Raw genomic sequence first — 13,980 nt, 5'->3', positions numbered from 1 at the left:
CTGTGGATAACTCCATATTACAAGGAAAACGAGACAGCCTTCAGAACCATAAATCACTTGATAAATAGATTACTGGGATACCGGAGACATGAAATTCCAAGTCTTGCCAACTTCAGCATTGGTGAGGAGGAGAAACCTGTGCTCAAGTAATGTATTTCAGTGACAGGCTCAAATTGAGTTCCATTTTGATCTTCAATTCAATCTAATTTTGGTTCAACATTGGCTGCATGAATATCTAATCAATACAAATGTAGTGTTCATATTGGGATAGAATTTTAATGACCAGCCTACCCTTAATATACATTTTTATGTCATTCTCTTATTTAACTTTAGAATATATGTTAGGTTGGTGTACATGCATACATTAACACTGAATATCTAACATTAAACAACAACTGGTCATGATTCTTAAAAGGATTTCAGTAAGGGATATACAAGCTTTCAGGAACACCAGTGTATAGAAATGTGTGTTTGGACCGCCTGCCAGCCAGCCAAACCGGTACAATGTCGGATGTAAATATATAAATATATATATATATATAATGTAAATATAGAACACAACAACACCAACATAATAGTAGCTCTTAAGACACCCCATTGTAAGTATTGATTCTCAGCTGAGAAAAGGCAGTTGATTGTTATGGTATTGGACAAAAACCACTGCTGTTTTTAAAGTGCTGCAATATTTTCCTAATTAACTTTCCCTAAGTTGATTAAGGAACATGCTGCATGTTTTGTGGGCCCAATGGCCTCTGTTCCACCGCTAATAAAATGCACTATCTGCCTTCAATGGTGGGAGTGAGCTGAAGAAGTGTTAACCAACAGCATGCCCTTTGGATGTGGGCACAGCATATCCTAAATTAAAATCTGCACCTTATCTTTTTTTCTCCTGTGCGCACCTGGAAGCAGTTCTTTTGCAGTGGGAGGGGAGATTCTCAGATTAAGACACTGGTCAATAGACCATCGACTATGCCTCTGCCATAAAGACCCCTGCATCTCATGCAGGCTGATGTTCAACCTCCCCACCTTTCCATACCTCTGCTCCGCATCCTCCACTGGCTCCCTGCTGCAGCTTGCATTAGATTGAAGACTCTAGTACTAATCGTCTCCCTCCTACATGCAGGCTATGATCAAGCCCTACACCCTGGCTCAGCCACTCCAGTCAGCCAATGCAGGTAATCTCTGAGGGAATCTAGTGGGTATTCAAGATCATGACCTCTACACTGCTGCCAGAACAGTGACTTGCCACACACTGAAGATTCTTCTCTTCAGACAGCACTTGGACTAAGCACCTACTTACCCAGCACTTACAGTAAATGAAAACTTCACTAACCCTTTTACATAGAGCTTAAACTTAGAGAAAATTGTGTGGACAGTGGTTATCTTTCTTGAGATATTTTCTTGCTAAATTCATTGATGGATATGAAGCTACTATCGTGTACTGAAATTCAAAGCACTTTTATAAGTCTGGGAAATAAAGGTGTCAAAACTTGGTTAAAACAAATAAGCAAATAGCTTTGGTTTTCTCATGCATCAATTAGACTGTTAAAATGAACTATTAATATTTTCATAGAAATTTCATTGCAGCTTGCCATTTGGATAATGTTTGGACCAAGGTCAAGTTTTCTGGACAAATTATGCTTATTATACATCTGACTTTCAACAGGATTACACTTGTAAGACAAAGTCAGGTTAAACAACAGTAAATTTAAAATGCTGCAGCCTTTTACTGAAAAAAATTGTTCTTAATCACTAATAAGTAATTAAGTAATTATTATGAAATACTGCTTCTCTGCCATGAAAGCCACAGTCAATTACCTGATAATGGAGTTGAGATGGGGGCTCATCTGCCAAGTGAACTGCGAGAATATGTTTTCCACAATGAGACAGTTCCCTGTGCAGAGTGGAGGACTCCTGTCCAAAAAGGGAGATTCTTTGAGAGGTCCCTCTTAAAACACACACCTCTCTGTCTATAGGCCTGTATTGCCAGCAGGGGTCTCTGTGGAGCTGAGAAACACACTACACCACTGAGTTCATGCATTCAGCCTTGAAGGCTGAAATTTGGATCAGTAGGGGGCGTGGGTTGGGGGTTTTCAACAAAAATGGGTTGGGGGTTTTTCAAGAAAATATGGAAATGAGGCATGAGCAATCTCAAATAGACTATCCAGAGGCATGGCACAGAGAAGAGAGGAGCTTGTGTAGCCTGCTAACAGCAGGGCTTATACTAAGTGCTAGTATATCGAAATGACTGTTAGGAGGAGATGACAGATTTTGGGACTGCGTTCCCCAGATCACCACGCATAGCAATCAGGAAAGCATCTTCTTACCCCCTACACACATCTCCCACACAAATACTCATAGGCAAGCTCAGTGATCACTCTGAAACCAAAAACAAACCACGACACTGACATTCTGTGACTGTCTGCTCGACCTGACCATTGTAAATACAGTAACAATTCAAGTACAGACAACAGTGCTGTACCCTCCTGTACATAGAATACCATGTATTGCCTCTCAAACTCTTTCTCATAAACAGCAACCTCTGCAGGTCTAAATCATCAATTCTTACAAAAGAGCAATGTGCCTCTTACTTCCAATACAGGAAGTAAGAGGCATATTACTGCATAGACAACCTTCTCGAAAACTTAACTGCTTAAGTGAGGTTGGCCCCTTAGTACTGCACAAACACTTATACATTTCCTCTCACAGTGGGGATAGTAAATCAGTGGGAGGTGTAGTGAAACAGGAGTACCTGATGAAACTCACATGATGAAACAGAATGACACACCATGAATCCAGGTCAATGCATCAGATTCACCAAAATGCCTCAACAAATTCTGTATGCCTCTCTCTGGTGCAAGGGTTCAACTCATGGCCTTACTTTATGTGTTAGGGTGACAAATTCCTTTCTGACATGACTCTCAAGGAGTCTTTCGCTGCAGTAAAAACATTCTTACACCGAGTCTGATTATTCAGATAAGTTTCAATTAGGCTACGTTTACACCGCAGGTCTTGATGCCCAGTTCAAATTTTTTCCCCCTGCATCTGATTTTTTTGTCCTCCTGCTTATAATTTCTTTTAAAAGTGACCCATTGGATGTGAACAATTTGTTGAGTCGTTGATTGTCAGTCGTGAGCACGCATGTCGAATATTAAATAATCGAAAATCGTTTTTTTAGTTGCTTTTTAAATTCTAAAACTATTCAAAATAAAAAAATCACTAAGTGTTACCAAGGCAACTGCTCTAAATAGGAAAAGAATTGGCAGGTGGGGCTTGTCATTCACATTATCATCAGTTGAAAAGATGGCCAGCTTGCAAATGAATGCCATGACCATGACTCTGAAAAGCTCAATGAAAACACTATTCAAAAAAATATAAGCTTCCCAAACATTGAGGCCAAGGGATCACAGCAAACAAGCATCCAAGTCCATAGTGAGATCTCATCAGTGACAGCTGTCCAGCTGAGTCCACAATAGATTTAATTACTAAAATATTAATTGAAGACATGCTCCCCATAAGCATGGAGGAGGGCAAAGGCTTTTTGGACCCATGGGCATTTGTTGAGCCTGAATGTAGCCTACTGTTGTGATGTACTGTTGTGCGAAATACATTACAGCTTGACTTGAATGTAGTGAAACAGCTGCCTCTCTCTGTATCATTCTATCCAAGTCTGACAATGTTGTGATAACCATCTATGTAAATGGTAAATGGACTGCATTTATATAGCGCTTTTATCCAAAGCGCTTTACAATTGATGCCTCTCATTCGCCAGAGCAGTTAGAGGTTAGGGGTTAGGTGTCTTGCTCAAGGACACTTCGACATGCCCAGGGCGGGGTTTGAACCGGCAACCCTCCAACTGCCGGACAATCGGTCTTACCTCCTGAGCTATGTCGCCCATACATGTACATACAGCACTACCTACTGAGTCTTACATGACTATAACTTGACACTTCATTGAAGATTGGTTCATGTGTTAACCTGTGCATTCAGCAAAGGAGCATACAATCATTCTTTAAAAAAATATAGCAATGCTTATTTTTAAATTTTTTTAAAACTTATTTTAATCGCATTGCCTGCACTGATTCAAGTAGTAGCATGTTTTTTATTAGCAGTATCCTACACCTCACTTCCTTAAGTATGTGGATAACTGAACATAACACCCATATGTACCTGTTGAACATCTCATTCCAAAAACATGGGCATTAATATGGAGTTAGAAATGTGTGTCGTTCACATCCCTAGTTCCTCCTGTCATGTACGTGGTGTGTACAGTAATAGGAGAGCCCACAATGTTCAGGTTAAGACCCACATAAATTTTGGTAGGGAATTCGTTACTTCTCTTCGGGGAGATAGTTATGTTCCCCTTAAAATAGTTAATCCCACCACCAAGCCCATAACCCGTCTGTATCTGCTGCGGATTACCCATATCAGTTGAGAATAATATCTTGTCACGAGAGGGCAGCATAATCCTAGGCAATGTTCAGTTAGACAGTACTTTCATGAAATGACCTGTGTGTCATGGGTCTGGGGTGCAGTGGCCTTGTGCTGCCACTAGAAGGCACCCGGCGTCTGGGAATTTCTTAATTTGTTTCAGGTGTTTGATTCCCTATTATTTTCACCTGGGGATGTGCCTTTATAAGCGCTGACAGAACAGCAATCAGCGCTTCTGTGTTAAACCCCTTTTTCACTAAGCCGGTAAGGTATAGGTGCTCGGTGGACTCCATACAGAATTGTGTTTGTGGGTGATACTGTGTCCTCTTTTAAAGGCGTTCAGTCTCTTAGCACAGTGAGCGCATTCTGACGCCTTAGGGTATTTATACTTTTATTTTGAGCTTGTGTGAGCTGTTGGGTATTGGGACATTGTCCCTGGTATTGTATTTTGTTTGTCTCTTTCTGAGCTGCGTCTCAGGTTTTTTCTTTTTGCTGAGTATTTTTTTCTACTCAGTTTTCTTTATTTTTTAAGACCAGTTTTGGGTTTGGTACCAGAGCTTCGCCTCTGTATCACTGGTCCCTTTCTTTTTCACCCTGGTTTGTACGGGTAGTTTTTGGTTTCTCGAGCCAGTTTTACGGTTGGACAAGGTTGTCCATCGGAGTCGTTTTTTACTCTGTGTTTTCTTTTGGTTTATGATCCTGTGTGTGCGGGAGTTGCTCTCCCAAGGATCTTTTGTGTTTTAGTTATTGGTGTTCCCTTTCTTTTGTCCCTCGGGACTTTGGTTAACACTTCCTGTAGCGTTAGCTTTTTGTTCCCCTGTATTAGTCGCTTCTGGTTCTCTGACACCCCCCACCATTATACTGTGCTGGACTTCTAAAGGCCTTGGGTCATGACATTAAACGTGGTGCAACTTATGTTGACTTACATTATGAATACAAAATTATGAATAGAATTCCATATTTGATCATAAGGGAAAGATGGGCAAAAACCATTCCCATGTGAGGCACTTAAAATTGCACTCAGGGTACATACTTGTACATACTTTGCTACCTATTGCATTTGAAAAAATAAAACCACATAAAATGTATTTGTGACATGTTTACAGTTTACAATGTACATTTAGGGTGGTTTTATGTCAATTAAAGAGCGGTCGCTTGTTAGAATCTCACGTGCCTCTCTCCTTCACCAGAAGGGCCAGTTGAAGTAATTCATTAGATGGTGTCCTAGTTTTTCATATAGTTCTGACCAATAAATACATTTCTATAAAATGCTAGGGAGCATTGCTTTCTCCAGGAGATGAGAAGGAAAATGGAAGAAGTCGGACATCAAGGTAATTATCTCCGAGATGAAAGGGCAAAGGTACAGAATTCCATTATTGAAATGAAATATAATATCCGCTGCAATGTAAATCAGAAAATAAGCATTTTATCTTAAAGTGAGGATACAGAACCAGAGAACAGAATAAAGCTGCCTGAAGCAATCAAAATGGCATAATATACAATAATGTATACCATTGGTCAAAACTTCTTAAATTAGCTAAGCTGTGCACTCATTACTGATTGGTGTTCTTTTAATCATACAGCAGCTAAGCTTTCAGGGGGTGAAGTCAGAGGAAGACCTACATATGCAGCTTGGCATGCAGTCTACGGTCACCCTGATTGACCACTGGGAAAGAGATGAAATGTGAAACCCTCCCATACCCTGGGCAATGAGGTAGGCAATTGCACGCCACCCTACGGGAGAACTGAATAGCGCGTGTACAATCCTGAAATGGCTACTGTAGCGGCAATGTACAATAAGCTACTGACCGCATTGCACTTCTGATGCGTTATATTTGTACCGACTGTCCCTTGCCTGGTGTCTCACATGCAGTTGAAAAAATGTTCAACATGGAAAATTCAACTTTTGGTTTAAAAAATGATGTATATGACGCTTGGAAAATGTGTCCATTGAAGCATACAGCCTTTAAAATAAAATAGCCTAAGCCTATAGTACATGCGAAGTGAACCGTATATATATATATATATATATATATATATCGTCATATCCCCACCATTGTTCTATTTCTCCTTTTGAGCCGTAGCACAGTTCTTCAGCCACATAAAAGCCCTTGCAAACGCGCAAGGAAGGCAGCGAAAGCATAGGTATAAAATAACGCAACTGATTTAAGGTGGAACTGAAATTTCAAGTTGGGAGCTGCGCGCAATTCGGTAGCCAACTTCAACGACGTGGATATTGAAGCCATTGCCGATCCACTTTCTGTGTAGGCCTACGGTCTGTAGGCATAAAGTAATTTAGAAACCCCACTAATTTTTACGCTCTCAAAAGATTGTCAACATACTCGTGTGACATCCTGGCAAAATATAACGTTTACGGAGAACTATATCGATTATTTGGTAAAATTCGATTTTGCCCAATAAAGTGAATGGAACTGGTTACCCTTCACCATACAGTTGCTATGGAAATTCCATGACACTAGAGTACACCTCACGATGACTTTCTGGAGAAAAATAGTATGGACCCGGAGAATTACTGCAGTTTCACGAATTAACAATTAAAATGTAATAAAGCCCCAAAACACTATGACATCACACGTGTTCAGAACTTTGACATTATGGTGCTGCTTTTGTGACATCACCAAACATTGCATACATATTTAAAGGTAAAAACTCAAGGCTATGTATCAGAACTCCATAGTGCTTCACCTGAAACTTTCCACAGTGTCATTTTGAGTAGTTAAATTCAGTATAATAACGATGAATTTTTTCAGACGATTTCTGGTAAGTGAATTTCTATTTATGATTGTTAGATGATTTAAATTGAAGAATATGTTAAGAAGTGTATGGTTTATTTAGGCTATTTGGTAATAATAAATCTGAAATATTGCATCTAAAGCAGATATATTAATAACAGTATCTCAAAATGGTATTTAGTCAGGGGCAGGAATAACTAAACTAGAAAATGTAAGTAGCTTTCATGAACATGGTTTAAAATTTGGTTGAGTCACTGGAACTGAAACTGGGATATGGACCCAACCAATCTTATTAACCAATCAAATATTAGATAACAATAAAATATTAATATGAAAGTCATAAAAGTACTATTTATGCAAATATTGATTCATCTTGGGGAATTGTGTATTTTGAACATACTGATGAAAGAAAAAACAATATTCCTGGCACAGATTATTAAAAATCCTGGACAATCAGAATTTACACTCTTTGGTCTTTGATGGTGAAAAGTGTGAATCAATATCTTATCTCTTAAATTGCCATTGACCTTGTTTAATAATTAGACTGGGACTAAGCTTACTGGCGTGTAAAGTACACACTTTTTTTCCCCACAGTGGTGTTATGTACAAACTTTTTGGTGATGTTTGGTGCCAGTGCTTTATTTTTGCTTTCCTTCCTTAAGTCTCTAGCCTGTCTGTCAAAAAAGAAACAGCGCAGAGTACACAGGAAACATTCTGACCTGCAGGTTCGACTCGGAAAAACGGGGTCAGTCATTGACCTGAAAAAAATGGAGCCCATTATTCAGGATGACTTTAAAATTCCAGTCTACGGGGTTCAGCATGACCTGGAAGAAATTTCCACAAAGATCAAAAGGGACCTGGAGGACAAAAGGCAGCATAGCCTGGCAGGAAAAGCTGAAAAGATCCGACCTATGTTGGATGGAAAGGATGAACAGATCCAAAGGGACCTTGATAAACTAGCAACCTGCACCCGACGTGACCTTGATGAACTAGCAACCTGGATCCGGCGTGACCTTGAGGAAACAGCTGCCAAGATTAAGCGTGACCTAGATGAAATGGTGGCCTGGATTCGACATGACCTCAACGAAACAGCAGCCTGGATCCGACTTGACCTGGAAAAACTGGAGTCCCATATTCAGCATGACCTGGAAGTACCAGTTGACAAGATTCAACATGAACTGGAAGAAACTTCAATCCAGGTCCAATGGGACCTACAGGACTTGGTTGCTTCTAGCCTGGTAGAAAAGACTGAGCAGATCAAACCAAAGCTGGAAAAAAAGGATAAGCAGGTACAACTTCGAACAGCAACCTGGATTCAGACAGAAGTAGAAACAACTGTGGCTCATATTCTGTATGACCTGAATGTACCAGCTGACCAATCTGAACCTGAGTTGGATGAAATTTTAATCCAGATCGAAAGGGACCAGGAATTTAAAATGGCTGAACAGAATAAATGTAACCTGGATGAAGAGTACCAACTAGAGTTGAAAGAAAAGGCAGCGCTGATCCAAAGTGAACTGGGAATGGAGCTCACCAGACCCCACTTTGAGCTGTTGGAAAACATCAGATTCCACAATGGGATGTCCCTGGAGAACTTCGTGTTACACAAAGTGTTGGGCAAGGGCTCATTTGGAAAGGTGGGACCTGATCATCTAATGGTTCTGTGTCTCTATGTGAAATCTCAAAAAGTTACAATGAATGATACTTACAGCACTCATTAGCATATATCTCTCCCTCCCTCTTCTCCTTTTTCATCTCTTGGCTTCTCTTCTTTTCGATGTTCTCCGTTTGTTCAGGTCATGCTGGCAGAATTGAAAGGAAGTGGAGAGTACTTTGCAATCAAAGCCCTGAAAAAGGACAACATCCTGGCTAATAGTCACATACATTTCCTCATGGCTGAAAAGAGAGTGCTGAAATTAACCGCAGATTGCCCTTTCCTCGCCCATTTGTATTTTACATTCCAAACAAAGGTAATACCACCTCCCTCTACAAGAGTTGTACTCCACCACTCAATAAAAATCACATGCATGTGCCACACCTTCCAGACTAAGTAAAATCTCCATTCCTTTTATACACCTGTAAGTTCGTTTCCCAGAGCAGAGCAGCTCTCCATCCACATATTTATACTCCACATTATGAACACAGATAGCATCCTTCCTCTTCACATGCTGTCTGTTCTGTCTAGACCACAGTACCGCCCCAAGTGCAGGGAAGTCTTTTCCTATCATGAGTGACAAGTGCTATTTGTGTCCTTAGGCTAACTTATTCTTTGTGATGGAGTATATAAATGGGGGAGACCTGTTCTTCCACATACTAGAGAAGGGACAGTTTGACCTAGTCAGCACACAGTGAGTACCAAGCAGTTTTGCCCTTGCCACAATTCCAGGGGATTGTTTAGGATGAAGGGAGGGTCATTCAGTGTCATTCAGTGCTGTGGTTCATATGGTTGCAGAGTAGGGTTTGGGGTTACATACATAAGGTTGGTTTATGGATAGTGTTATTCTGATAGTGTTGTCCAGGTCTCTCTGACCAAATCACGCAGGCAGAAGCTTAAAAATGCTCTTGACTTTCTTTTCCTTGGTTGACTACTCATATCCCTTTTCTTGCTCTCGCTTAGATTTTATGCTGCAGAGATGACATGTGGACTTCAGTTCCTCCACAGAAATGGAATCATATATCGGTAAAACACTATTGTTCCTTCATCGGCAACATGTTGCTTTGGTGATGTTGTTACATTTAAGTGTATCGCCAGAAAAATTTACTTCTAACTTTATAATGAGCATTTCTGTCATCGATGTTGTAAACGTGAATGTATTCCATGATTGTCAATGACCCCCAAAATTCTTACCTCTTCTTTCTCTTTATTATCCTCTCCTCTCAGTGATCTGAAACTGGAAAATGTCATGTTGGATAGAGATGGGCACGTCAAAATTGTGGACTTTGGGCTTTGTAAAGACAACATGTTTGGGGATGAGCGTACCAAAAGCTTCTGTGGAACGGACAATTATATTGCACCAGAGGTATGGGACCAGGTGGTGGAGAATGGGGGCTGATTTCTCAGACTACGGAGGTTTTGAATTTGTTACTGAATTCTGAGGATTTATTATGAAACCTTTGGCTGAACAAGATATTAGCTGTGTCATTTCAATAACACAGCACTATATGAGTGCAGTGTGTTGGAGCATGTGTGTATTTGCAAGGGAGTATACAACAGGACATGAAAAAGTTTATTTGAGATTGTTGATCATATTTTGGGCTTCTGGGCTGATCGTTACAATAGGATCCCACTCGACAAACCATAAAAAATGTTCAGCTGAACGTGTCAGTACTGTTTACGATTATAACTGTCAGCAGTGAATGTCTTTATGATGATGTCAGTGATACAATCCCTAAATGTATTCATCTCATGCAGATATTTCAGGAACAACAGTACTTTTCCCCTGCTGACTGGTGGTCATTTGGAGTCCTTCTCTTTGAAATGTTGACTGGTGAGAGTCCCTTTCAAGGAGCTGATAGAGTTGAGGTCCACATCTCTGTCTGCATGGACATTCCTCCGTATCCCAGCTGGATCAACCAGGAGTCAAAGGACATTCTGGAAAAGGTCTGTATGTGTGTCAACCCATCTTTCCTTCAAAGTCAACGTGGGGTCTATCAATCAATGAGAGCAGTAGAGTAATCAGTAGAGGCTCGATCTACCATCCATATGTCTTTGTCTGTACTTTTACAACTTTACTGCACCATTCTGACCATCTCTCTATCAGTCAAATATTTATGTTTGAGTCTTTCAATGAGTGAGTGAGTGAGTAAATAAATCTGTTAGTCACTTAGTGAAAGAGTGAATTTGACTGGGTGGACAAGTGAATTAGTTTGTATCAGCTTCACAGAGGGACCCTGAAGTGTACATTGTGTCGTTGATCACCTTCCAAATCTGCACTGCTTAATGTGAATGTTTCCATGTGCTTTGCACCCACAGCTATTGGAGAAAGACCCCAACCGCAGGCTGGGCACATTCGGGAACATTAGGGAACACCCCTTCTTTGAGTCCATCGATTGGCCTAGGCTTGAAAGGAGAGAGGTGGAGCCCCCATTCAAGCCTAAACTGGTACTGTCTGCTTGGTCATTGGTTTATGTGCTGATCATATATATCAATATACATGCCTTGTACATTTAAAGTGAAGCTTATGTGAGAACAGCTTTACTTGTGCTTAAAAGCAGCAGTGCTTTTAAGACTTGTACAGAAGAGACTACAAAACAGTATATTAAGTTCATAGAATGTCGACTCATATAACACACAGTACAGCAAAATGAGTCTTTGAGTCAGTCCAGGATTTTAATTAGGATTTGGATGAGAGCTCTTAAAGACACTCCTGTGTTAAATTGTGAATGTACAAGTAGTGAAAACTGAAAATGTATATCAGTGCATGTCCTACCACTCTTCCATCTGATAAAACCTGAAATGGATAAAGCTGTTGCAGACAGGGTGTCCTGAGCTTGTTTTCCCACCATGCATCACTTTCACTATATTTCCTGACAGATTTTTCTTTTCTGCCAATCACAGGTGAATCACAATGATTGCAGGTATTTTGACGAGGTGTTCCTGAATCAGACACCTAAGATGTCCCAGGGTGACTGCAGCTACTTTGTCCCCATGGATCAATCTGCATTTTCAGACTTCTCATTTATTAATCCAATGTTTTGCAGAACATATTGAATCATTTATGTGCTATTTGTGCTTCTAGATTGTTTATTTACTGTATTTACTTGTAATAAATCTTAAATTAATACCTAAAATTTGTTGTCACTCTTATCTGTCACATTAACATTATCTGGATGTTGCATAAATCCATTCAGCCAAGATTCGGATAATTTTGTGCTTGGTTATACTTGCCACGGCAGGTATTAAAGCATCTAATGCCTAAATTAACTATTTAAGGCTGTTTCTGATCATTGTTTTGGATGCTTTATGAAACTACAGTAGTCGAAGAAGCTAAACATCATAATATCATTATATAAAATTGACCTATCCAGCCAAAATGACCCTTTTCAGGTTCCTCACTGTGTCATTCCATGTTAATTGCGAAGATTGGTGGGCAATCATCTATATGTTTATATCAGCCAAAAAGGACCCTCAGGGATCGGCGATCGGCAAATGTATTGCGGGGCGTGGGGTTTCTCATGAACAGGTCAGTTTTGTCAGTCAAGTTAGTCCTTTTTATTATATGCTATTATTAGGCTATAATTACATAGGCTTCAAGATTTCCGCTGGTAATAATTGTTTCTGGTGCTGTGCCACGGCAAGAATTTGAGCTCCACCATAACATAAATTGCCCCAAAATCAAATGTGATCACTGACAACACTGACAGTACAACTCTCTGAAAAATAATCTGACCACCACAGTGCATACGACGCTCAAAAACAGCATCTATAACACTGTATGCCAGGGATCAGCAACTCACGGTCCTCAAGGGCCGAGAACTGCTGGTTTTCCACCCTTCCTTTGCCTGGGAGTCAGATGTGAAGACAGTCTGGCCAATAAGTAGCACTAATTACCCAGGAGAAAAGAAAACCAGGGCTGGATTTGGATTCGAGGGCCAGAGTTGATGACCCCTGCTGTATGCAGTGTATAGCATCAAAAGTTTAGGAAAAGAAAGCCTGTTTAATCTTGGGCACCTCATCACTCTGGCCTGTGATCCTTACAGTATGTCAGATTGGCAGAGAGTGACAAGAAGACACTTGTATATAAATCGTCTCTCCCGCAAAATGTGCAATTTACAAAACAAAGCAAAAAGACTCAAGACTTGAGAAACTTTGTCTAAACCAAGAATCTTTTCCCACAAGCCCATTAGTCAAACCAGGTAAAACTGAAATTAATTCTGCACAATGTACTTAAAATGACGGACACTTTCTTGAGCCCCATGTTTATATCCCGTTTGGCCACACCTGAATCTGAGACAAGACTCCATACTCATTGTCTCATTATTGATCACTGTCTAGATACAACAATGCTAATAAAAATATAAACTTTTCATCACGGTTACTAAAATGTATATCTTTAATATACTGTATTGATTGGCAGTCAGTTGCTGAGCAACAAACTCAATATAGGTCAGTCATACATTATAGAGCACACACAGCACAGATGCATATTTCATGGCTTGTGGAGCAAAAAGAGCTGTTGGGAGGGTCAGCAACAAATAATTATTTAGCTACACATGAATGAAAAAAGCCCACTTGAAAAGTGGCCTTTCCAAAATAATCTTAGAAACCTCATGCCTCAACCTTATTAGACAAGCAAAATGGTCGCTTTTGTCAATCGATGCTGCACAGGACTTAATCCTAGATGCTGCCCCAGAGAGACAAAAATTTTACAACTTAACAAAGATGAACTATGACAGATGAAACACGACGTTGCACACTTCCAAAGAAAACTTTAATTAGAAATAGTTATGTACAGTGTACAATTAAATTAAACTTTATACAAATATTAAAATACTATCTTCACACCCATTGCAATGTACAGATTTCCAAAGGACAGCAAAAACAGAAAAATAAATGATAAACAATCTTTAAGGACTTGCACGATTTCTTTTGGTTCCATTGTTGTCATTCAATCCATTTTAGCAGTTCAAAGTACCATGTTTTCGACACGCAAAGGTGCAAAGAAAATTTAATTCAAAGAAAGCAGTTTTAAAAAGCCCTGTTCTCTCCTATTAAAGAACTGCAGGAAGCACTGCCGTACAACAGCATTCTGGACGCAAGAATAGTCGACACAATAGCAGAAAAACGAACAGATTT

General features: G+C 39.9%; 1 protein-coding gene across 1 annotated transcript; it reads left to right on the top strand.

Annotated features, from left to right (window-relative positions):
- The first annotated feature begins 8,727 nt into the window (after positions 1-8,727).
- LOC118212569 (protein kinase C delta type-like) lies at positions 8,728-11,378 on the top strand. Its single transcript, XM_035390569.1, has 7 exons — positions 8,728-8,821; positions 8,981-9,154; positions 9,441-9,532; positions 9,802-9,864; positions 10,066-10,204; positions 10,597-10,785; positions 11,158-11,378. Exons 1-7 carry the CDS (start codon positions 8,765-8,767, stop codon positions 11,353-11,355), a joined length of 912 nt encoding a protein of 303 aa, XP_035246460.1. The 5' UTR covers positions 8,728-8,764; the 3' UTR covers positions 11,356-11,378.
- Positions 11,379-13,980: the final 2,602 nt, after the last annotated feature.

Source organism: Anguilla anguilla, chromosome 1, assembly GCF_013347855.1.
Source record: "Anguilla anguilla isolate fAngAng1 chromosome 1, fAngAng1.pri, whole genome shotgun sequence".
Taxonomy (NCBI): domain Eukaryota; kingdom Metazoa; phylum Chordata; class Actinopteri; order Anguilliformes; family Anguillidae; genus Anguilla; species Anguilla anguilla.
The sequence above is the reverse complement of the archived record's forward strand: the minus strand, read 5'-3'. Positions and strand labels throughout refer to the sequence as shown.

Bases quoted from the DNA above. Each gene is read 5' to 3' on its own strand.
- LOC118212569 (XM_035390569.1), top strand. From the start codon at position 8,765: ATGTCCCTGGAGAACTTCGTGTTACACAAAGTGTTGGGCAAGGGCTCA. The intron at 8,822-8,980 runs GTGGGACCTGAT...CCGTTTGTTCAG, and splicing joins GCAAGGGCTCATTTGGAAAG to GTCATGCTGGCAGAATTGAA. The intron at 9,865-10,065 runs GTAAAACACTAT...CTCTCCTCTCAG, and splicing joins AGAAATGGAATCATATATCG to TGATCTGAAACTGGAAAATG.